At 46.5% G+C, this 25,949-nt stretch overlaps 1 protein-coding gene across 1 annotated transcript; it reads right to left on the bottom strand.

The window, feature by feature from the left end:
* Positions 1–8,344: 8,344 nt before the first annotated feature.
* On the bottom strand, positions 8,345–22,698 carry TEX36 (testis expressed 36). The gene is made up of 4 exons (XM_039835903.1): positions 22,307–22,698; positions 13,969–14,100; positions 13,162–13,242; positions 8,345–9,352 (listed from the first exon to the last, which is right to left on the bottom strand). Exons 1-4 carry the CDS (start codon positions 22,649–22,651, stop codon positions 9,056–9,058), a joined length of 855 nt encoding a protein of 284 aa, XP_039691837.1. The 5' UTR covers positions 22,652–22,698; the 3' UTR covers positions 8,345–9,055.
* Positions 22,699–25,949: the final 3,251 nt, after the last annotated feature.

Here is a 25,949-nt window from a genome sequence, read left to right as displayed (position 1 = left end):
GTCCTGTGATTCTTAATCGAATGTCTTGGTTTTCAGCTGATCTGCTTAATGTGATTTGCCTCACGTGATGCTCTTTGTTCTGAGTTAAAGCATCTGCTAAACAATTAACTAACTGTTTTACCGATCGGAGTTGGAATTTTTTTGGTGTCGGAAAACCAGTGCAGAAGCAGAAAATTTAGAAACAGGGAAAACGATCTGGCTGGATCCTGCCCTCGTCACAAAGTTCTGATAACAATTACACACATCCAGTTCTTCCTTCAAATGGGTCGTCTTGTAGTTGTAAACACAGTGTACTTTGTATCCTGCTTTTTTTCACTTAACATTATCTGATTCTTTTTTATGAGCTATGAAATTCGAGATGAGGTGCTGCTTACACGATTTTTCGAAAGGCCACTGTTGGAAGGATCGGTGTTTTCTAAGCCCCATCGACCTCAGGGAATCAGGAAATTAAGCTTTTTATTTATTGGTCTTTGACTTTCCCATAAATGGACACAGTCCTACCTTGTTTGACTGCATCGGCTGAACAAAGGAATGCCCGTGAGTAATTAGGCCGTAGGTGGGGGCAGGGCGACCCTTTAAGGAGCCATGAGCACTCACTGCAGCCTTTTAGGTTCAAGTCTGCTCCTTGGGCATCAGATACCTTTAGATTCTTTGGTTAAAAAAAAAAAAATACCTTTGGTAGATTTTTTGGGGGGTCCAAATGTTTAAAAACGATAAACTGATTTTTGTAGAGCCATTTAAGGGAAAGGATAAAGGGTGTTTGTTACATACGTGACTTGTTAAAAAGCATTTTCTGAATCTGATTAATCTGTGTAGCACCTGAGTGTTTGGGGAGTTAAAACATAGATGGTGCAATTCATTCTGCAGAGCCCGTGGAAGCCAGTCCCCCCACTCCCCACGGCTGAGCAAAGATGGTCTGACACCCCTCCCCCCACAAGCCTCTGCAGGTTTTGTGACATTCTCAAGAGGCTGTGTTGTTATGGCACGTCCCTCTGTGAGTTCACTGAGTTCTTGGGGGGAAAAGCAGTTTTTGCTTTGGGCACTTTTCCTCGTGAAATATATCTCTTTATATATTTAGGCCACAGCAGAAATTGTCTTCTCTACCTGTGATCACAGCTATTAAATAAATAACCAAAGGGAATCTTTCTTCAGAGGAGAAAGATTGGAGAGTTCTTTTCCACAAATGTGACCTCAGCAAAACATTGTCATCTTTGTAGACGATCATCTTTACTTACCTGCTGCAGCTTTGTAAAGCAAAATGATGGTTGTCACTTCTAGAATGGAAAACGTACATTTAGTTAAAAACCAGAAAGTTAAAAAAAACGCCCAGATCTGCAAACACTGGTTTTAGAGGTTGTGTTCTGAAACACTCCCTAGTTCATTAGTGCAGTAAATAGTCGGTGAGGGTCCTCAGATAGAGAACTGAGCACGGTGTCAAGGTCCAGGAGAAAGGGCCGGATGTGGCTCTGTCCCCAGGGTGCCTGCAGCCTGGGAAGAAGAGATGGGGATTCTTGGCATCCCAGTGGGCTCAGGGCTGTGAGGGAGCTCCAAGGAGGAGGCACAAATGTTACTTCCAGCTGCAGTGTAGTGGCCAGGTCTTCCCTTAGCAAAAGCAGGTGAGTGGTCAAGGTCACGTCAGACCCACCGCCTACCGGATGTTTCTCGGTTCTCTAGGAACTAACGCAGTCTACTGCAGGCACAAGAGAATTGTAATTAGGGACTCGATTTTGTTAAGACTTGATGGCAAGAGTTTCGACAGGGCACCGGTGCCAATCCGCTTCTCCTTGCATCCAGGAGACGGGATCCGAGATCCCCTTGCAGGCCTCGCTGGCCGACCATCAGAATCGTCCAGCAGCTACAGCTCCCACGTACAGACCCCTTACTCTGCACCCCTCACTTTTGAGAAACACTGCGTGCGTCTTCTCACGTAATCCTTAATCCTAGGAGGCGGGATCTATAATTAGCCCGGAGATAAGGATGTGAAAACTAAGATTTACAGGTAATCTGCCCAAGGCCGTAAAGAGAATGAATAACGGAGGCCTGTACGAAGCTGTGCTCTCAGCCAGTCAGCTAAGACCAGCCTTCGCAACCGTCCTGTGCGAAGGCTTTCTGGAATGTTCTTTTGCCAGTTCCTTTAGACCATGCTCCGTATGCTGGGCAAGTGTGTGCCGGGGTACGGCAGTGCAGCAGACAGGGAGACGCGCGCAGTGTTCTACTGGCCCCGGACGCTGCCGTCATCCCGGCCTGAGGCCCTGGCAACGGCCTGGTGTCCTCCCACGCGCTGGGCCCCACGCCTGCTTTCTCCGTTCCCTCCTGTTTCCTACACACGCTGGCCAGGCCGGGGCCCCTTCCCCACCGCTCGAGCGAGCCTCGGGCCTGGGGGGTCCATCACAGCCCAGACTGGACCCCCGGCCCACGAGGCTCTGATAACCTCTCTCCTCCGTGGCCAGGTAGCCTGAATTTCTGGGAAACTGCAAATATTTTCACATCGTGTTTGGTCAACTATTTTATAAAGACGATTCATTAAATCAATAACTGAATGAGATTGTTTTGATACCTTTGTAAAAGTACCAAATAAGTTCACAAATATGGCTTGTCTAAATCCTGTGATCCAATTCTAAAACTCTAAAATTCTGCTCCACGCGATCAAGGGCTCAGCTTCGGGTTATCATGTTCCCGGGCTGACTACTATCGCTCGCGTTCTCGCCTGGACTATCGCCTCCCCGCCTTCGACTATCGCTGCCTCTCGCCTCGTGACTATCGCTGCGCGTTTCCCGCCGACCATCGCGTCTCTCGCCTGGACCATCATGCCCCGCTTCTAACCCCGCCTTTGCGCTGTTTAATTTTCTTCCACTTGTAGTCGCGAGCGGGCTTTTCTCCCAGACGTTTCCGCTGTCTGGCCTCTTCTATTTGTTTTCTCCCGACGCTCTGGTGCACTGGCAGTGCATTTCCGCAGGTCCCACCAGTAGTTCTCAGCCCTGACTAGTCTTGGAATCACCTGGGGAGCTTTGAGTAAACACCCAAGGTGGGCCCCACCCCCAGGACCTGACTTACCGATCTGGGCGCGCGCCCGGCCCTGGCGCTGTTTGAGGCGCCCCGGGAGAATGAGCGCGCGGCCAGCCTCAGGAGCCTGCCCAAGGCCTTCTCATGGCATCTGTGGCCTCGAGCTTTCCTACGGGAATGATTTTCGCTCCCCTTTCATTGCTTTCTCCTGCCTCACTCTTGGTCTGTTGGGAAATCCCAAAGTGAGACCAAGGCCCCATATAAATCCAGACCCTCTCCATGCGGCTGGACGGCCCCACCCAGCCTCCGTCTGGAATGGCGCCTCCACACCCCACCCACCTTCCTCAAGGTCCCACAGTCTCAGGCACCTCATTCTCAGATCAAGATCTACCCTCTACCTCCCTAGGATGAAGCAGCCACTCCAGGGGGACTCAAGTCCTCCCTCTCCCCTAGTCTTACATGTCCTGTGACGCCCTCACCCAAAGGCTGGCCCACCTGGTACCGCTCCAGCCCCGCCTACCATCCTTAGGCAACCTCAGGCCGTCCATTCCCTTCTTTGCCTCGGTCAAAAAGCACCGATCTTTCCTGTGTTTTAAAAAATATATATCCAAGAAGAAAAGGATGGGTGGAGAGAGAACCTGACGGCAGCACTAGAGAGAAGGCCAGGTGGGAAGGAGCTCACATCGCCGGCTTGAGGACAGAGGGAGGGGCCGCGAACCCCCGGGCCTCCGGAACCCAGGAAGGGAACGCAGACAGATTCTCCCCCAGCCTTCTACGGGAACCCGCCCTGCCCACGCTTCGATCTTTGCCTTTGGAGACCCCTTTTGGGCTCTGACCTCTAGAACCATAAGTTAATAAATTTGTCATTTTAAGAAAGAAAAACAAACATTCTCCTGCTGACTCTGTTTCTCCATTAAGCTATCACCCATCTCTCCCCTGCGCACCTGGCCCTCATCCCGAACTGAGCCTCCGTGCTCAGCTGATTGCTGAGGCTTCCCTTTGCCTCCCCCAGGCACCTCAAATCAAACCTGGCTGCAGCCACACGCATCGCCTTGTCCCCCTGCCTGGTGCCTCTGCTACATCCCCTCGCTGCTCGCTCTATGTGGCAGGGGTTAACTGTTGCTTAGGTTTACCCCAAGGCACACACTGCGACTTCACGTTACCAAATATAAGGTGGAAAAAGCACAGACCTCGTTCCATCTGCTGAATAAACCCATAATCCCTCACTATTCCACTATTAATTCTTAATTTTACCTATCATTACATTTCCGGCAAGCAAATAAATGAAACCAAAATAACTGCTTATATCCATAAGTAATCAAAACGCATTTAGTGCTTTAGTAAATAGTTTGTTTTTCTAATTTTCCTTTAATTAGCAGAGAAAGAATTAAAATCAATTCCTCATCCAACAGATAAAAAATTAGACTCAGCTTTCACCCTTACGCATATCCAAATTTGAATGTGCACAAGAAACACAAATCCATAATTGTTCTGTAATATAATCTGTATCCAATATTAAACACATTTCTATGACATTTATCTTATCTCCCTGATCACAGCTTAATAAAATTATAATTATGACCTTTCAAAGTATTATCGCCTGGTCCACACTTAATCAGCATTCTTGGCTTGACATCTTGGCTGTTGCAGGGGTGCTGTGCTCTGTCATCTGACAGAGAGTGCAGATCACATGCACTAAGAGCGAGGATGAGTCCGTGGCCGCTCACCCTTGTACCCCAACGTCCAGAGCAGTGGCTTAAAAAACAATCATTGAATGACGAGTAAGCACATGAGGTGTTTGGTCACGTATTACATTTACTCACGTTGGCATCCATGAGTATGCGGACACACAACCAGTTCCAGAGGGAATGGGGAGATCGAGAGGGGAGGGTGGGGGCGGGGCTGCGTCAGGAATGAGCTGGAAATCAGCCTGGATCCAGTTGGCAGACAGGCTCCCTTTAACCAGAGCTATCCAGATTGACTGAAAACACAAACTCTCAAATGTCGTGGGCCAGCAGGGCCAGCTCCTTCCTACAAAGATCTAGGATATCACAGATGTTAGGCATTGGTTTCAACACAAAATACCCTTTGGGGGAACAATAAGATTTTTTCTGTGGGGTTACGTTGAGCCTTCCCCATCCTCTTTTGGAACCGCAGTGGCATTTGATGGAGAAGGATCGGAAATGCCACTCGTGGCTGATAACAGTCATGGAACCTGGAACCTTCGATGAAGGTTATGAGCAGCGGGAGACCTTCAGACAGTGTCGATGTTTCTCCTTCGGGTCTAAGGAATTGCAGTGCGCTTCTGGGCAGAGAAGGCCGGGTTCCAACCCTGCAGGCAGCTGTATGGATCATGGGCAACGAGCAGAGTCGCCTTTTCTGCTGGGAACACAAGTGGCCGCTACAAATGAGGTCACCAGACCAGTGCCCAGACAGGAGAGAAGTCATGACCCTCAGATCCCAACGTCCTGCCGCTAGCTCCTGTGCGGGCAGGGGAAGGGTGAGCCGGGATGAAAGCATGCTCTTTGCCTCTATTACCCAGTTTGGGAAGTTGAAAATCTGTTTGATTTCGATTGGGAAAGAGAATAAAGCATTCGAGGCTATTTTGGTTACCCCGCAGAAATCACACTCTACACCTAACAAATTCAACCCTTTTACAGAGCCGTCGTCAAGCGCGTGAGTTACAATTTTATTCATTCCGTTGATTCAGTGAGGCAGGTTCTGGCAGGGGGTTGATTTGTTGTTTAATATTTGGGGGGATTATTTTGGTATATCCGTAACGCATTTACTTAAATATTGTGTGTTAGTTGAGATGTTTTCATTTGTTTTGATAGGTACTTACAAAGGCAGTGCACAGCACTTCACACTTACACAGCGCTTTGGAGTCCTCAGCACCGTGCCGGGATTCCCGTGGGGACTTCACCGTGTGTTTGGGAAGAATAGCCTGGTTCCACCCAGAGAAAAGCCCAGAGCCCAGCTGAAGGGGTCTCCCCCAGTCCCTGGCTCGAGGCACCACGCTGAGCCTAAAGATCGTGGCTGGCAGCACAGAGCCGGGAGGACATTGATTCTCCTTGCTTGTTTTGTGGTTCTTGGGGTGTTACCATAACAGCATGGATTCTTCCCCGAGCTCGGCAGAACATATGGGAAACCTATCTTTAGCTTATCATTTCGAGCCCTTCCTCCCCCTCACCCATCTCCCCCGACAGGAGTCCTCAATATGGTACCGATTCTGTAGGTTAAAAAAAAAAAACAAAAAAAAAACCGTCGAGTTGGGTGAAGCGTCCTTTTCCCCGAGCCGCCCACGGGCCAGCAGCGACGTGAGCTGAACTCTGCCGGAGCTGCGGCTAGCTGCTAAACCGGAAAGCAGATGTCGGCCCAGTGGCTGCATCAGCCATGGAAGGAGAAGCAGCTGCCACATCGGAACGCGGTGCATGGCGTCGCAACAGAGATGGCCGTGGCCAAAGACGGCCACGAAACCTGTGCAACGAAGAGGGGGCAAAGGCCACCTGTGACACTGGTCGTGAATGTCAAAGTAGACCGACCGAGAATGCACTTCTCGGCCTAAAAACAGGCAGTGCTCACGGGAGTTGGTCGCCCGCAGAAATCATCACTCTGCCCTTTGGCCCGTCGTGTCCAAGGATCTTCAGATCTGGTTTTTCAGAGCATAGAAAACTCAACAGTTACGTGCGAGCCCATTACAGTCACGGCAACCGAAGTTCCCTGGCCTTGCTCTGGGCTGGATACTGGCAGCATCACTGGGAATCGTTATTACAGAGCCGTCAGCTGTTCTTTTAGTGTCTGAGTCGTTTCTAGGATGATGGCACATGTCCAAGTCTAATTCATTAAAACAGAAGAAATCTATGAACACCTGCATGTAATTGATTAGTGAGTTGGGGTTTCCGTAACTGGCTGTTTATTCCTCTGTTCGAAACAGCACACTAAAACAGAGCCGGCAACAGCAAGTCGCTGATGCTGTGCCAAGTTATCAGACTTTTATTTTGTAAAGTGGGTTACTATATTCGGGGCATCAACCCTGGAGCCCCCAAGACCTACCCCTCCGTTAAAGTAACTATGTCCTTTTGTTCTTGGTTCACTGGATTGAAAACCGTGAAGTGTTGAACAGTGTTGTTTATTTTTTATGTAAAAAACAATTAAGTCAAACAAGACTGCTTTTAAGGGCAAGTTATCTAATGTGTGTTTCTATAGATGATAAACACGCCCCTAGTCTTTAATCCCAAAGAGCAGAGGCCGATCTTCCGCCGTCCACACGTCCCTCTGTCACATAACCGCGGATTTGGTTCTGTATACCTTTTTGGTAATCTTTTGAATTTCATCTCCAGTAAACTGGAATTGGGGTCACTCTTGTTGGAGATTGTTGGTGACTGGGCTGAGAGGCGAGTGAGGGTTTGTGAGGACACCTTGGGAGAAGAGAAGGAAATGGAAGGAAATGGCTTCCTGCACGTCAGAGTCAGAGGCCGCGGTTTTCCGAGAACTTAACCCCGGGCAGAGCGGGGGGCGTGGCGCCCGGTGCTGCGGACACGCGCTGGAGAAATTCTCACTCTGGCAAATGCTGTAATCGTCTACACAGAAAATCCAGGAGAGTCTACTGAAAAATTATTAGCACTTTATTTTTATTTTATTAGAATATGTGTTTGTTTATTAATCAGATGTTGAGCCAGGTGAAAAACACAAGATTTACATACAGAAATCAACAGCTTTTTTATGAATCACGAAAAACCAACCTAAAAGTACAACTTAAAAAAATGACATTTAAAATTGCCACAAGAGTTCAAAACATGCAGGAATAAACATACAAAGGAAACATGTCGGACTTATGTGAAAAAAATTATAAAACTTTACTGAAGAACATAAAATAAGATTTGAATAAATGGGAAACTATACCATGGGATAAAGATGTCAATTCTCACATAGATTAATATCTAAATTTGAGGAAATTCCTATCAAATGGCCAATGGACTTATTTGACAAGCTTATTCTAGAATTCATCTACAGAAAAGAATCAACTATGAACAAGAAACTTTGTGTGTAGAATAATGTCACTCAGTTTACAGAAGGGAAATATAAATGGCCGCTGAGTGGAAAAAGATGTTCAACTTTACTAGTCATCAGAGAAATAAAAAATAAGAAAATAGCAAGATACTAATTTTTCTTGTCCCTAAATATCCTTAAATATCTACAAGATAATTCAAGGGGTAGGGGCACAAACAAATGCATAGATCCCGTTGGCAGGAGTTTAATTGGTCCAGTCTTTTCCTAAGGTGATTTGGGAGTATTCATGAAAACTTTGTGCATACCACTCAATCCAGCACTAACCAGGTAACTTTTCAGAGCTTGCTCCAGAGGTGCATGTAAACACCCACCTAGAGGAAACCAATCAAGCATGTTCACGTGGCACAAGGTCTGACAGTGCCACGGTTAAGAAGCAAATCGGTCTATTCACACTGACGCTGTGAGAACTTCGAGATACATTGTTAACTATCAAAAGAAAGTTACCGAACCTAATGTGCTGCATAGTTTATGTTTAAATTCCTATCGTAGCTTTCCACATCTCCGTGATTGTACAAAAGATTAACTTACTTCTGAGGACAGGACAAGAATGAGAGATGTGGCGAAATCAGTGGGGATTTTCCTTTGTATTTTTTTGAAATTGCAAAATGACAATGTAACCATATATTAATTATGTCATTTTTAAAACTCCTCCAAAAGTTCATGTGGCAAGTTTAAAATTCATTAAACGTATTTTCACTTAAAACACATTCCTTCACTATGAGTGCCTTTATTTTATAAGGACTCGAATGTTTCCGTACCTTATTAAAATTATAAAAATATCTTAAAGGTGAGAGCGAAAACGATCGGTTGTGTGTCCGGTTTCTCAGTGTAGGGACGTTGATCCCGGTGTCATACGGGAGAGCTTCGTCTCGGCATTAAGACGTACGCAGTCCCTAATTCTAAACAAATCCTATGTTCAATGGTAGTGCTGATACAATGAAACACTAGTATCACAAAACTCAGCAGGAATTTTCTGGAAAGATTAGGGCTCTGGTGGAGAACCAGCCTTTTTGTCAACAGTGAACTTGACTTTTGGATGCTTTTTGAAAGTCTCTGTGTAGCTTTGCTGGGGAATAAATTTAAAAGTGCTCCATATCTCATTATAACGTCTTGGAAAGCGCCTGAAAATTGGGACGACCATGGCTTCCTGACAGACATATGATATTTGGTTATTTGAAAAGCCATCAAGACAAGATGGAACATAGTCACATGCCCAAAGATTGAAATTTCTCGAAACGTGTTGCCTTTTTTCTGGGGAGATCTTCTTACGTCCCATGCCCTGGGGAGGAATTATGAGACGGTTAGGAGAAAAAATATTCAGGGTCACAAAGTCCTGAGGTCTTTAGTAAAACTAGCTGCGTGACATACCATGTTTAAACGCACAATTGGCAACCATGACAAGAGGTATTCTTTACCGACCTGTTGAAGGCTGTAAATCAACACTCAAACCATGCTGGTAGTGTTCTGTTATTGTTCTCAAAGCCTTCCACTCCCACCCAGGGGACTGGACTTCTAGAGACGTGGAGGGCAGAACCGGAGAGACCACAGCTGGAAACAGCCCATTAACCAGCCTGGACACCAGGGGTCCCAGGTAGGATCTCTGCACCCAGGTGGCTCCTCAGTGTATAATAAAAGGGCTGGGTGTGGGGACACACCAAGAAGCAGAGCAGTGACTGTGTCCAGGGGGCTTGAAGAGGAATGTGGTCCACACAGATTAGCCCCCAGAGCCACAGCAAAGGGAAAGGGGAGAGAGTGGCTCTAGAAGGACAAAGGGAAGATGCTGGTCACACTGCCCAAGCACCTTCCTGAAATACTACTTGCAGATACTCCAGAAACAAAATAAATAAATAAAAATAAAGGATGAAATGAATAGGGGAAAGAGCCACAGGAAAGTCACAAGTAAAGCTTGTAAGTCTAAATATTTGCTGATAATATTACTATGAAATATGTTAAAACTTAAAATAATCCACAAGAATGGAAAAAGGAAGGATAGGAGGAGGAAGGCAGGGAGGAAAGGAGGAGAGAGAGAGAGACAGACAGACAGACAGACAGACAGACAGACAGAGAGAGGCCAATCTGGAACTGAAATTTCAGGATTCCAAACTGACTGGGGAACTCAAGGCCACTTAACATTATCCCAGGAGAACGGTACCTCCACGAGTTGGGAGAGGACAACCTGGGCCACCAAGACAAGAGCCTCTAGAAAAGGAAGTGACAGAGGTAAGTACTCTCAAGGATTTGCCTTATTCTTGGGGAAAGCTGTAGATATTAATTTTTATATGCAGAATAATATAGTGTTAATTTATTTCTTAAACATTTATACTTAAGAGAAGCCACTAGTAGATTATCAATAGAAGTCAAAGTGAGCAAATAAATTCAATCTAGCAGAGTTGGCATAAACATACAAACATGATAAATAGGAAACATAAAATTAGATGGCAAAAATAAAACCGAAAACAAATTATCGTAATAATATGAATGGGTTAAATTCTCATTTAAAGAAACAATGACTCTTGGATTTTTTTAAACCATGCTCTATTCTATTTCTAATAATAATAATAAAAAAACACATACCCCAAATGAAATGACTACAAACTATAAGGACAAAAAAATGGACCATAATATAAAGAACAAATGTTAGCGGAAAGACATTAATAGTGGCAATACTAATATTACAATGTAGAAGTAATGGCTACATGCATTAAAGCATATAGAGGAATACTTCACATTGATAAATAATAAAAGTCATCAAGAAAATAAAACAATAATAAATTTTTATACAGAAAGATATGGTATTAAATCATATAAGGCAAAAATATTTAGAAGCTCAAGAATAATCTTAGAAGGAGAAATTGACAGATCAAGACAAATATCAAGAAAAGTATATGAAAGATTTAAATAACAATTAACAGAATTAATAAAGATAACGAACTTTGTAACCAACAGATGAGGAATATATATTCTTTCTTAACATCCATGAAACACTTGTTAAAATGAATCACATATAATATAACAAGGATAATCTTTATGATTCAGAAGTAGAAACCGGATTATATTTTATAAAACTTACTATAACCTATAGAACTAGATATTTGCAACAAAAGGACAATTTTTAAAAATTCTAACCTTATAGAAAATTCAAAACATTCTTCTAAAGTATTTTTAGTTAAAGAATAAATCAAAAATTAAATCATAGACTATTTTGGAAGCAAATAATAATGAGACCCTAGTTAGAAAAGCCTTTGGGATGTAGCCAAAGTAATAATATGAGGCATATTCATAGTTTCAATAAAATTATTAACAAAAACAGTCACAAGGATATGACCTGAGCATTCAACTGGAAAAAAAGAAAAAGAAAAATAACAAAAAGAGAGTATTTTAAAAAAAATCTTATACTAATAAATATGAAGTGAAATAGGTAAATTTTAGGCAAACACATATCAGGAAAATCTACTCAGGAAGAGACAGAAAGTTTGAATAGGTTAATAATCAAAAGAGAAAATAAAAAGGTAGTAAAAAAACTTATTCTAAAAATAAATCAAACCCAAATAGTTTTATAGTAAATGCTATCTAATCTTCGTAAACTGGAAATCACACACTATATAAATTATTCCAGAATGTAGAAGAAAGTTGGAAAGCTTCCAATGCTTTCTATGAGATTATTTCTGATAAAATATTTCTGATAAAATATATGTGGTTCAATCCTGTTTGTATTATTAACAAGATATACACTTATGTGTGTATGTTTGCATGTAAATTACAAAAAAAAAAAAATTGTTATACTTTACCCATCAAACCATTATCAGTGAATCATCAAGGTGAGATTGTGAGGAGGAAAAACAAGGGTGCAAATTTTATTTTTAATTTTATATAATTACGTATTATTTGAAAAATTGAAAGGACGTATGTTACTTTGGTAGTTGAGAAAATAATTTTAAGCATTCTATTTAGAAAAGCAGGCAGAGTGGATATTCTGGTTCTGTATTCAACACTGCAGAGACAAACCAGAGTTTCTAAATTAAATCACATCAGCTAGCTTAGGGATTGTATCCTAGAAGAGAGGGTAGCTTTGGGCAAATTGTTTAACTTCACTGGTTCTTCGTTTCTAAATTGGGGATGATAAGAGTAATTAACATATAGGTCGTTGTGAGGAATAAATACCACGTATGGCCATAACATACAGCATATGCCTCGCAGATAGTGGGTACTACTGACATCATCATCATCATCATCATCATCATGGACTCTCAGGTGTGGTAGAGATTTTCAGAGGTCACCTAAGGACCTAGGTGACCTCTACCTAGGACATGCTAACTCTCTCCTGTCCAGTTTGATATCCCCTAGCCATATGTGCTAGTAAGCACGTGAAGTGTGGCTCTTCCAAATTCAGAGGCGCCCTAAATGTAAAATATGAACTGGATTTAAAGACTTAGTTTGGGGAATGTAAAATATCTCATTAATAATTTTTAATTGATTATATGTTGAATTGATAATTTGGAGAATTATTGGATTAAATAAAAAATATAAAAATTCATCTCATCGGTTTCTTCTTAATATGGTCACTAGAAATTTTTAAATTACATGTATGGATTGGAATATATTTCCATAGCACGGTGCTGTGTTAAACCACCACCAAGTGCAATCAGACTTTATTTTCTCCAGGGACGGAGAACTTACTGCCTCTAGAGAAAAGACAACTCCAGTTCTTAGGAAGTCTTTCTTTATATTAAGCGAGCTCCCCATCCCTCTGACCCCTCCTTGTGGGTCCTGACTCTGCCACCCAGAGACACACAGGCAATCCCTCTTTCCCACGACATCTGCACAAGAAAGCTCGCTAATGAGACAATTTACAGGGGGCCCTTTGAAAAGCATGAAGTACACAAAAACCTCATCGGGAGGCTGCTGCAGACCTTGAAAGTTGTGTGGAACTTTGAAAGCTTTGTGCATTTTTTCTGTAACCTGTCATGAGGCTTTAATTTTGACTTTGTTCCAGTTTTGAGGGGATTCTCTATCTTCAACACGTCTCAGAAAATCAAGGGCCCCAACCTCTCTCCCCATTTGATTCGTAATTTGGAGAGAAGTACTCACGGAGTCGAAGAAGTATCCAGAATTCTGAAAGCTGTGCCGATTGTCATGTACGGAGAAGGGGAAGCTGTTGTTGACTGCTTGCTGGAAGAGAGGACAGGGAAACGCAGAAAGGCACACATCAGAACCCTGGCGTGTCGTCAGAGCCAGCCTGGAAAGCAGACGGATGAGCCAAGTGGCCTCTGAGTAAGTTACACCCGCACTGGAGACTGGTGAACAGCACAGGGGGGCGAGGTCAGAGTTGTGCCAGTCAGCCCAAGGCTGTGAAACTCAACCTTATTTCCAACTTGCTAGAAATCGTAAAATTTCTCTTTCAAAACACCTTCTTTGGAGGCAAGGAAGGAAAAGTTTACAGGCTCATGGAAGTAAAAGCTGGGAAGGAATTTTGAGGCCATCTAGGCCAACTTCCTCATCTGGCCGGTAAGGACCCTAGGGGACTGGAGCTCTGGCCCGAGGGGCAGGTGAGTCGGCCAAGTGTGAAGTCAACGCCTGCTTCTTCTCAGGTCCCAGAGGCTGTGCATAGGTCGGCCTGGGAGGCGGAGCATGCCGTTAATGAACCGTTTGCTGTAACCAACGTTGCTGCTTCTTGTGCATAGATGAGCCTGACCTGATTGTCTGGATCAGGACCCTTCCAGAGAGAACCGAGGGTGTCGCAGTAACCGAGGTGTCGGGTGGCGATGCCACCAGCGTTTAGGATCCAGGCAGGGTAAATGGGCAGTCCCTTCCAAGGGAGTTACGCGGCCCCAAACGCCAGTGCTGCCCGCCCCCCTTGGGGAGCCGTGGGCACTCGTGGCCGTGGCCTGGACTCACCTTCTCCCGGACCTTGTAGATGGCCGGCAGCTTCTCCTGCACTTGCTCAGAGAACTGCGGGCTGTGGGGCTCTCTTAGCGCAGCTCTCGTGATGGATTCCGGGGCCCTCTGCGTCAGTCCGATGTGGGGAAACTAGGAGAACAGCACACGCCTTGATTAAAACCAGACTCATCTGAGCCTCCAGGCCGAGCATCAGGGCGTCCTCTGTAAAGCGATTAAAATGCAATTTGGGTGCTTCTGGCATGCAATGAAAATGGCATAATTTTTAAGTATTCTTTCCAAGACAAAAAATATTGTGATGGCCCGAGGCCATCCCTGCCGGTTTTTTTCAAGTTCCCGGGGCCACCCCGCTGTGCTGGAGCCTGGCAGGACTTCTGTGGCCTGGGGAGGAGGGTGTGGCCCGGGGCGAGGGAGCCGCTGGATTCCCAGAAGAGAAGACGATGTGCCATTGCAGATCTTCTTTCTGACCAGTGAGCTCCCCGAACTTGGGGCCAAAGACCCAGCCCATGTCAGCAGGGGTGAGCCGACCTCCCGCAGGTATGAGGTGGACCCCAAGCCACCGGGACACTGAGGGGTGAAGGGTCTCAGCTGACTCTTTCCTGAGAACGTAGGGTGATAAGAGAGGGAAGATTCTTAGCGGGGAAGAGGGGTATCTCCCTCTGAAAGCGGGGAAGGAAACGGGAGTGGACAGAGAGAGGGGGTCCCAACAAAGGGGCCTCAACCAACCCCGCAGAGAGCTCTGGACACGGGATGGCCTCTCAGAGTCGTCTCGACTTGGGGTGAGGATGATTTGGGCTGCCTGAGTTAAGCACCCTCACTGGTCAGTCACTGCATGTGGGCTGCCCAGGAAGAGGGGTGACCTCGGGCAGGCCAGTCTCTTTGGGGTGGACCGACCACCAGGGGTCAGACTCTCAGCCTCTAGGAGAAAGAGTCTTTCATTCTTGAAGGGAGAAGCGGGAGACACTTGATGGCCACGGACGCTCACCCCAATTTTTTTTAAATAGCGTCTCTTAAAAGCCACCCCAACAAAGCGGGTTTTGAAGTAGGGGTCTCTAGGAGTGGAATATGAGTGGAAACTGAGGAAAAAAAAAAAACGAAAGACGAGACCCCAGCTCTCGGTGATGGGATGGGTGAGTCGCGGACTGTACATTCAGTCCCAAGTCCGCTCCCAGCTTTCTCTCCTGTGAGGTGAGCCTCGTGCAAGGGACCTCGCTCTCCAAGCCCCAGTTTCTTTATCTGTAAAAGGGGAATAATAACACCTACTTGATAGGGTAGATGTGATTAGAAGAGAGAATGCATGCACTCGGTGCTCAATAACTGCTATGTAAAAAGGTGGGGGATTATGTCACGCACAGCGTATACTCGGTGGAGCCTTCTCAGGTGGTGAGAAGCGTGGGCTGGATGACACAGGCAACGGAGAAATCTTTTAAACACAGTGCTGAGTGGAAAAAAGGAGAAACGGAACAGGATCTATAAGCTAACGCCATTTCTGTAGATAAATAACATGTGCACAAAATGACAACACGCAATCTGCACGACGTGTCGGAGCAGAAGGCCTCCCGGTAAACACTGGGACGGCTGCCTCTGGGGTGAGGAGAAGGACTGGGTCAGGCCATGACACAACCGCACAAGCCGCAGGCCACCTACACCCAGGCCCCCGGCACATGTGCAGGAGAGTGACGACAGGGTCCCCTCGGAGCGGCAGAGGCAGGGGAGGAGGAAGACTTCCTTTTCACGATCACTCCCACCGTTTAAAGGTTTAAGTGCATCTACGACATTGACTTTTTCCACAACGAACATGAGAACATTTGTTTCTGATTAGAGTTGTAATACGTACTCATGGTTTTAAAAAAATTCCAACAATAAAGAAAAACATAAGGAAGGAAGTAAAATTCCCTTTAACTCTTTGGTGACTGTCTTTTCCATTCGTCCCTATATGAATGGACATGCGTATATATGCATAATTTTGCACACATGGGATCACATTATAAATTTGATTTCTAAAAATTACAAATACTTTTTTATGTAACAGTCACTTTTAGTTACTTTCTCCTTCCCCTTCCTGTCACCCCCGCACTGCCACTCCAGGTAACGACATGAGCATATATGAACACCTGTACCTGCAGAGGCAACTCACACTGCTTTACAAAAATTGGACCACGTGATACATATTATTTTGTGCCTTGCTTTTCTCACTTAACAATATATCCCAGAAATTTCTCAAAGCCAACCTATATGTCTCTAATGTTCTTAAACAATTATTTTTAAAGTAAATATAAATAATAGAAAGGGTGTCCAGACTCAGAACCTTTCCCTTCCCCTGCCTCCAGGCTCCCGGCCTCAACAGGGAAGTTGTGGAGTGTCAGGCGGGGGTGGGGCGGGTGCAGGAGCCGTTCCAACACTGGGAATGATTCCTCTCACCAGCTAAACGACACCTGACTTGAGTTCATTTGTATTCTGCAAGTCCATGGACTAAATCACTGTAAAAAAAAACAAATGGCTCTAGCATTTTAATTTCACTCAAAATATATATTTAGTGGCTATACCATGATAGCTGTGAAATAAACCCTTCTGTGATATTGTAACCATGAAATATAGCTTTTTAACTAGTTGGCGGTGAAATTTTTGCTGCGTTCAATCACTCAGTGACTGAAATATTAAATAAGAAGGCGAAAGTGTGTGGAAAAGCCTTTGCTACCCTGCAATAGCCAGATGACAACGAGCAAGGTCAACTGCAAAATGACTGTCACTTCTAATGTGGCCATTACTGCCCTCCCACATGGGCTGTGGCTGACTCAAAGCCAACCATTTCTTTGACTTTCCGACTCGCCCACAAGTTACTCTGGCAAACTTTAAGATCAGTACTATTCTTTTTCTGCTTAGGTGCTGGCAGCAGAGAGGCTGAAGTCAGACTTGGGGAGACAGTGTCTCTCCAGCTAAAACCGGCCCAGGGCACATTCCTGGGGTCGCAATAGGGGAGGAAACGTTCATTTTCCGTGCTCCCTCGTACAGAACCCTGACTTTGTTTGGGGTGGCAGTGCGGCTGGTTAAAAATCTTCCCCAAACTCCTTTGCAGCTAAATTGGCCACGTGACTCCACGAGATGAAGCAGAAGTTTGCGGGGCACAGCTCCTAGGAAAGCTTTTGTTTTCCCCACAAAAAGGGGCCGACCTGGCTGACAGGTGCCTCCTGTCTGTTCTTCTTTCGACCTTCCCCTCGTTTTCCTACCTGAGTTGAAGAGCCCCACATGAAGAATGTCAGAACAGAAGGCTGAAAAGCCCTTGGGCCTCCAATGACACCCTAGGACACAGGTACCAGCCCTGAACTGCCTACTTCTGGGTTTATTGTTACTTGAGAAATACGAACCCCTATTTGGTTAAGACAGTGTAGTCAGTGTTTCATAATATTCAGTCGAACACAATCCTAACTGATATTGTAGGTTTTAGAAAGAGGTGAAGCTATTTAGTCTGAGAAACTTATGTTTTTCTTTTCATAATTAATTAGTGTTCCATAGTTCACACTATTTCCTATTTTACTTTGGCTGCCAGGGAACTCAGAGTCAAATTTGATGCCTAAATGCTACCATGCAGGCCATATGGCCTATATATATATATATATTTTTCCCAGTCTCAGCCTCTTATTCTAAAGTATATTTAAACTGGTTCTGAATTTTAATTTTATTTATACTTTCCTATTTTATTGTGAATATTTTCCATACATTAAATCTTTGTAGACTGAAGTAGGATGGATAAGAAAGAATACATATATATATGTGTGGTGTGTGTGTGTGTGTGTGTGTGTGTGTGTGTGTGTGTATGTGTGTGTATATATATATATACACGTATATACACACATGCACACAGCTACAAGGCTAGGACCTCACACTTACGGGTACAGCAAACGTTTCTTGAAGACGGCAAACAGTGATAATCCCACCAGGCTTTGCGATATGAGAGAGGGGTCTGAGGAAGAGTATGAAGCTGAAAAGGTAAAGTTTTCAAATGATCAAGATGGGGAAATGATACATTTCTGGACTCTTCCCACTTCACAGCCTGGTGGGGCCAAGAGGGTCGGATTGTGGGCCAGTAGGAATTCGTTCAGAGGTTTCTCTTATAATATTAATTCCTTCAATATAAGTATTTTTTGAGAACTTCTGGTGGACCAGATCCTATTCCAGTCACTTGGGATATAATCAGTGAAAAAAAAAGACACGGATCTTACCCCCGGCCATAAAGTTCATATTCTTGCAGAGGGGGACAAGCAATACACATAACGTCATGAATTACATAGGATATTAGAGGAGAGATGCTCTGGAAAGAAGGAGGAGCAGGGCAGGCAGCAGTTAGTGTCTAGCGGTCACGCACAGGTGCCGGCGTGCGGACGGTTCCGCACACGCTCTCTCATCTACTCCTGCCCAGAATGCCGGGAGATTCCCATCTAAGATGAAGGAACTGAGGCTGGGCGAAGTGATTTATCGAGCCGCAGCAAGTGGCAGGGGCGGGATCTGGACCCAGGTCTATGCCCCTGACCACGCCCACGTGGCCGGAGACAGGTAAGAGAGGGCGCCACCTTTCTTACCCATCTTCCGTCCTTGTCTAAGGGCGGGTTGAAGCGTCTCCCTTTGGCCATTTTCTGTGGGAACTGGGGGCGGATGAAGCTGGATCCTTCATCGCTCCATTGCCGGGTAAGCCACTCCTCCCCCTCGTTCCTGATCTTTAGTTCTCAGCCTCTACCAGGACAGTACATTGGGGAGTGCCCGGTACCCGCTGCTGTCATAGAATCAAGCCGGTACATCACAATGGGGGAGGAGTGAGGGTCTTCTAAGCTCTCCGAGCATTCCTGCTGCTGGTTCCCTGCAGCTGCTGCTCCCCGATGTGTGAGGCAGAGAGCCAGCAGGTCCCAGCTGAGGAAGCCTCATAAACAGGTCAGACAGGTAAGGGCCAGACGGTCTTGAGAGAATGACAAACTTTTATTACCCTCTAAATCCTTGAACCAATAGCATTTGAGTTGAATGTTCCCATGGTAACCATCTGCCCCAACCTCTTAGTTTTCAGAGAAGTAAATTGAATCTGGGCTGCGGATGACCTTGTCCACATCGGTGGCTCTGCTACACCCAAGACCTAAGCCTCCCTAAGTGCTCCTTCCACAGCCGCCTCTGTGCCCCGGCTCAGGCTCACTGTCTTGGGAGGTGGGAGGTTGGGGGGGGCGGGTCACTCACTGCTCAGTCATCTTACTGCACACCAGCAAGGCCACAGAAGTAACAGTCATGGATAATTATGAAGTGCCAGGTGCTGTGCTAAACTAAATTCTTTGTGTGTTTTTATTTTATTTATTTTCCACGACAACCTTCACCATTTATAAATCAGAAGATAAGCGGCAGTAACCAATGGGTGGAGCACCAGGTCGCGGAGCTCACGAGCCCCCCAGAGGGCACCTGGCCTCCCCACTGCTGCAAAGGCTGCTCCTGAAAAGCTGGCTCTCTTTGGGGCCTGGATGCCCCAAAGTCCCGCCTCTACTCAGTAACGTGCTGTCTGCTTCTCTGTCTTTCTCCTTTTTTGTGCGGTGTCTTGACAATTCTCTTGGCTACTCCCTGTGAGAACAGAAGTAAATATCTACAGAAGAACCTCTTCTGTCTTGGAGTGGGCCGTCGGGTTCCTGCTGGGACACGGGCCAACACTAAGGCAGGTGTTAGTAATCACCTCCACTCACAGATGAGGAAGCCGAGGCTCAGCAAAGTGATGGGACTCACCCACAGCCACATGGCTGATAGGCAGCCGAGCCCAATCTAGATGCCAGATGTACTGAAGTCAAGTTCGATGCCAACATCAAACGGTTCAGTCTGTGGCACTTCCCTGACCCTGGGCAGCGACTCTGGGAGGATTGCTTTTAATACCCTCTCTTTAATCCGCATAAAACGGTGCCTATTTAAATGCCTACCTCTTAGCCACGAGCACTCTGTGTGACCTCTGGGAGGCCAGGGTCGAATGCTTGACGTCGCGCCCTACTCCGGCAGCCCTTGCCAGCGGAAGCGAAGCCGGACAACACTGCACAGATGAGCGGATGGGCTGGTGCAGAGAGCTGCGTCTCCTACACCCTGAAACTGAACATAAAGCAGTAAGGAGGGAGGAGCCAAAGACGTAGAATTTAGAAACCTAAAAACCATGTTGTTTCTGACACCGTGTTTCACGTGCATCCCCTTTGTCTCCGCTGATGAAGCAGAAAGCCCTTTAGAACTGAAATCTCATTTTAAAGATCTCTTGCGTCTCCTCTGCACTTAGTCTTTTGCTCTGCTCAACAAGGTATATAATCATTGGTTAAGGCGTGTTCCAATTTCTCCCCTTTGAATGCTTGTCTAAAATTCTAACAAATTTATCCAAGACAATCAAAATGGAATAAAGTAAACTCGGCCAGGAAAAATGAAATTCGATTTTTCTTCAGCTAGGATTTCTTAGCTCCAGATTGGAACAGGGCTGTTCGTTGTTGATGTTATTATTTTCAGAGGTTTGAATTACTGGGTGGACCTTGTGACCCATCATTCTGAAAACAAGTCCTGGAGCACACAAGGCCCTCAGATCCACGGGGCTGAGAACACCGGAGGGCCAAGCCCTGTCCTGCCGGGAACGCCGGGGTCCAGAATGGCCCGTGAGTGTCTGCGAACGCAGTGCTGAGCATATGGCGCTGTTTGTTCACTCACTCGACAAATATTTACTGAAATCTCCTACGTGCCAGCACCGTTTTTAAACAGCACTAAGGCGATCACCAAAACCAGTTCTTCCTAAATTGCAAATCATGAATTTACCGATACATCCAATGACCAATACCCCAAACTGCTGATTATCCAAAAATTATTTTCAGTGCGCTATCCAACATTTACAGCTAATCGTCTTGCCTGACGTATTCTTTGACATGACAGCTGCCGCGTCCTCTGACTTTTAGGTCTTTTTCATCCGAAGGGTTAGGATTTTCTGAACGGTAGATGCGTCTGCCCCTTTCATGGGTTTTCAGCTCAGCGTGCCGCTCCGTGCTCTACTTAACGATCTGCTGTCTTTTGCAGGACAGGAAGTAGTGGAATTACAGGAGCTATGCAGGAATGTTTTCACACAGGATTCTGCTCACCTGAGATGTCCCTCCAAAAGCTCAGCCCCCGCACACAGGGGAATGCTTCGGTTTGTCCATTGTCCTTCACAATCACGTCCGCAAATCCTGGACTTCACTTGCATGTGGGGAAAGCCAGTCCATCTGCACGTAGGATGCTGAGCACCTGAGAAATTCTTAGGCATCTGAATTATAAGACACATTTTCCTTTCACCCTGCAAGGGAAATTATCTGGATTCTTTCTGCAAATAGCGACCAAATCGAGGTGACTCAATTGTGCCTTTTAGATTATGATTCATGATTCGTATGGTGCCACTGAAAATTGTAACGGACGCACAGCACATTTGCTTGCCATCCTGAAAAGTACTCAGGCGTCTGTGATGTGAAGTATGTTTTTTTGTTTTACCTTTTGTCGCAAACTATACAGAAAATTAACTGTGTTTCTCTCCCTTCCATGCACGAAAACAACTCCTGGATCAAGACAAACAAGAATAACCGAAAGACAAGAAGGATGGCCTGACTAACTTGGAAGGTGAAAGGCAGAAACTCACTGTAATATTTCTAAAAACCCTGTGACCCTGCCAACATGCATGGAACCCCAAACCGAAATTACAGGAGACACTGTCATTGTAATGCCTGAGTTTTTGCTAACCTCGCTGAAACATAAATCGCTACACACTTTTCAAATCATTTCTAGAGAAGCTTTTGGTTAGCTGACAATTGGGAGAACTGGTCACTCGGCGAAGTGCTGCAGCCTAGCAAAGTGTCCTGGATACAGCGAGGACGCAGTAAGTACTGTTGCTGGCCTTGTGAACCTGACACCCTTGTGGGGAGACGGATTATTACACAAATACGGGTTATGATTGTGAGAGGTTCGGGATGCTCCAAGAGTGTGGGACCCGGGGACCGATGTAAATCCGAGAGTGGACCAGGAAGGTCATGCAGAAATGAGGTGAAGAATGACCGCAACGGGCCAGGCAAGGACCGGAGCGCATTCCAGGCGGACGGAAAGCCTGTGGGAGGCCCTGTGACACAGAAGAAGATGGCTCAGGCTGGAGCAGGGGTCGCGGGGAGGAGGGGAAAGCCATCTGAGAGCTGTGGACAGGCACCTTGCCCTCTGTGACCTTGACCGGCCAGCCAACATCAGTAGGCCGAGACATAGGAAACACGCAACAACGACAACAATAAAAAACAGTTGAGAGCTTTGGCTTTGTAAGGAAAAGTACCTTAGAAATAAGACTCACCCCAAAATGCGGCAGGCGTGTCAACTTTATTCTTTCTTCGAATTCTGAAAAAGACCGGTGGAAATATTTAGTTTGATTCCCGTTCCTCCTCTTGCTGGCATTTTCACTCCCCTTTCCAATTCTGTGTTTCCATGTTTGTTGACATTTACATGAAGACTTGACGCTATTGTTTTCACCCCCTGGAAAGAGAGCTGCTTTTGTCTTCTCGCAGTTTGAATGGGATGGTCCTCCGAAAACACAGAATAAAAGACAGCAGTAATTACAAGTGTGGTTCAACACGGAGAGCACTGAAATGGAAAATGCCAGCCTCCAGAACCGTAAAGCAAAACAGCCAAATAAATACATATTTTTCAGCTGAAGAGAAAATGAACAGTGTCTTGGAACGTGATGGAAAGTTCATCTCTACCCCACACAGAGAAAGAGGCAGAGGAGGCAGGGTCCCCGGACGAGGAAGGGGTGTGTAGGCCTGATAAAGTCTCCCTTACCCTCTATTTTGTAGAAAACTGTATGGAGATTTCATCGACTTGGCAGGAAACTGTGAGCTAATAACAGAGCCTTGTTGCAAAGATAATAAGACAAAGTCGTAAAAGACAGACGGGCTGCGTTCTGGCCCTGGGCCCCACTTTCTCCAACTCTACGGGGATCCAAGGTTCATCAACTCGGTTAATCGCGTAGAAGGCCACCGATGCGTCCCTCCCTGCTCTCGCTCTTCCTTCACATTCCAGGGCATTTCGGCCCCAAGGGGGTGTCTTGGAAAGGCAAACGGGAAATACGCACAGCATCGAGTCTTGCTGACTTGCTCTGTACACGGGGTCATCTGCTCGTTAGCTCGGTAAACGATCCCGGGATGGAGGAACCAGACAGGACCTGGCATTAAAGCTAGTCTGGACACATCCCTTCACTACAGGGAAGATGCTTGTTCCTCGTGGCCTTCAGTCCCCTTCTCCCCGCCCCAACCCGAGCTCCAACCTCCTCGTCACCACATCCTCAGCTGTCTGTCTCCCTCTTTCTTCCCTCTTAATGGTGGAGCTGGCTGTGAGGTCAGGAACCCTCCCGCCAGGGCCTCACTGCTCCAAGTGTGGTCCTTGGACCAGCAGCTCAGCATCACTTGGGAATTCATAAGAAATGCAGAGTCTCAGGCCCCCACTGGATCGGCACCTGCACTTTAACAAGACTCCCAGGTGATCCACGTGCAATAAAAGTTTGAGACATGCTGCCCTGTGGAAATTGGGCGCACACGGGACCCACCTCGGCCATGTCGGAGTCTCTCTCTGATGGGATGGTGAGTTCAGAGCGCCCATGGACGCACCTGACCTTGCACCTGCACATAAGCACCGCAAACCTACCCCTTGGGCAATGATCACTGTCCTGTCAGACTTTTAAAGATTCGGAAGCCGAAGTTGGAGGCTAGGCGTTTACATCGGATCCACCTGGAAGGTTTTCCCTTGGGAGCTCAGAACCTTCCAGACGGTGGCATGCTGCCCTTCGGCGAGCTGCTAGGGTGGTGGGACAGAAGCCGTTTTCCCCCAGGGGACTCTGGGACGCACGCTGTTCTCTGCGGTTATGTGAACATGCTGCAGCATAGGCTGCCCCACTGATTCGACTGTGGCTCGGGCGAACCGGAGCAAGCCCAACGGGTGGTTCTGCTGGGCCGTGGTCCGTGGTTTCGATGGCTGAAGAATGAGCACAGTGGGCTATGTGCCTGATGAAGCCCTTAGTCAATAACCCGCCCCCCTCCAGAGGGAGCCATTTGCTGCATCCACTGTGGAACGAGATCCAACTGGGCAGTGAGTGCGGGTAACCCATGCACGAAGAACTCACTGTAGGTGAGGGTGGGTCGACTGAAATTGGTTCTTTCAGAGTCAGTGTGGGAAACGGAGAGCGTGCTTTCCTTCCCAGGTGTCCAGTGTCCTTTCACAGAGGCGAGGCGGAGGCCGAGTCCAGTCCGCCAGGGACATGCGAGTGGGTGGGGACGGTCCGGTGCCAGCGGAGGTGTGTGCCATGCCGGGTGGGAGAAGGGCGCCGTCACCGATGTGCGCACAGCTCGCTGCCGCAAGATGCTTCTCACTGTTCTGCAGTGAGATAAGAACTGTCCACTTCCCCAGGAGCCCAGGTCACCTTCCTGACCGCACTGTCTGACTGCACAGCACCGAAACATGAAAGCCGGCTTCTCACATGACAACGGCTTGACGATCTGTTGGGCTTTCGCTTCCTCCGAATCGGGCTGAGGGCTGTTTCAGGCTGGTCAGATCAGCCTTGCACGGTGCTGGTCCCGCCGACCTGCCCAGCCGTCAACCCGCTTCAGCCGGTCACCCGCCCTTCCTCTTCCCAGGACGGGCCTCACACGGGTGGACACTGTTCCTTGCACTTTACCCGTCGCAAAGGAATCATCTTCACAATGTCCCCAGCGTCCTAAGTCTTCGTGCTGCATTCCTGCATCAGCCATCTGCCGGGGGCGGGGGGCGGGGGGGGTGATGCATCCATGTGACATTTTCCTTTGCTGGCATAATTAAAAGAGATTCTCTCCTTTCGAACGCTGTGTTACATTTACATTCAAAGTTATTTTGCTCTCTTTGCCCTTGCCCTCAAGGAATTGTGGGAATTCAAGTTAATAGGCTTTTAATGGTTCTGTGATAACTGTGATTATAAACTGTGAATCAGATTGGGGAGCCTCAAAGTTCAGCTGCATCTCAGGCAAAGACGCCACTGTTGCTTTTGATCCTTGGTTGAAATTTGGTTTTCAGTGTTCAGACGCCACCATCTTAAAGAAAAAAAAAAAAAAATTAAAGGCACCTTCTTTGCTTTACAATTACTCTGATAAGAATTTTAAAGCCTTTAACTACACATTTTCCTTTTGATATATTAGCACTATTTAGAAACACATCCTGTTGCTAAAAATTAAATTTCAAAGTCTACAATTGTATTTCCTGGCTTCTTTTAGAGGGGAAGATGCTGGGTTTATTTAAAACACATGCAACATGTTGGACACACGCACACATGCGCAAACACACACACACACACACACACACACTCACACACTGCCTCCAACCTTTCACTGCCAAATATTTAGAAATAAATTTTTACTGTGTTCTCTGAACATATAATTACTGCTTTGAGGCTAGTTAATGAAAATATACTTTTCTTTGAAACATGTTGGCTCTACTAAATGAGCCTTTCCTTGTGAGTCCACAGATGAATCGATAGTGAGCCTCCTTGGAAAAAGAGGCATTCTGATCGTTGCTGCCAGATGTCTCCAGCAAGCCTGCCAAGCTGGGGCGAGGAACACAGCCTTAAAATAGCAGGCACGCATTCGCACCCTCAGCCAATTAGGGCCCTGAGAGCAAATTAGCTCTCATTTCCCATTGGCTAGAGTGGCTGTGACCTGTACGTGGACAGCCCAGGGACAGTCCAATGAGCATCTCCTACTCAATTGTTGCTGGCCTCTGCAAAGGCCGCAAAGAAGGGTCAGCCCACAGCTCAGAAGCCTGCCTTGGTGACACGGCTCAGCCCCCTTCACAGGGACATCAGCATGGCCGTCTAGGGAGGCCGGGGCAGCCCCAGGCACATCCTCCTTGGGGCCGGAACAGTCCCTGTGGCAGAGCCTGCACCGAAGCTGGCCTCTAGAGAGGAGGTTCTGCTCTCA

This window comes from Pteropus medius, unplaced genomic scaffold (genome assembly GCF_902729225.1).
Source record: "Pteropus medius unplaced genomic scaffold, Ma_sr-lr_union100, whole genome shotgun sequence".
NCBI classification, from domain to species: Eukaryota; Metazoa; Chordata; class Mammalia; order Chiroptera; family Pteropodidae; genus Pteropus; species Pteropus medius.
This window is presented reverse-complemented; position numbering and strand designations above follow the sequence as displayed.

Coding starts and splice junctions, on each gene's coding strand:
- TEX36 (XM_039835903.1), bottom strand. CDS start 22,651: ATGTATTTATTTGGCTGTTTTGCTTTACGGTTCTGGAGGCTGGCATTT. Junction 14,101..22,306: donor CACGCCTGCCGCATTTTGGG/GTGAGTCTTATT, acceptor CTGTTCTCCTAG/TTTCCCCACATCGGACTGAC. Junction 9,353..13,161: donor CTGGATACTTCTTCGACTCC/GTGAGTACTTCT, acceptor ATTCCTCCCCAG/GGCATGGGACGTAAGAAGAT.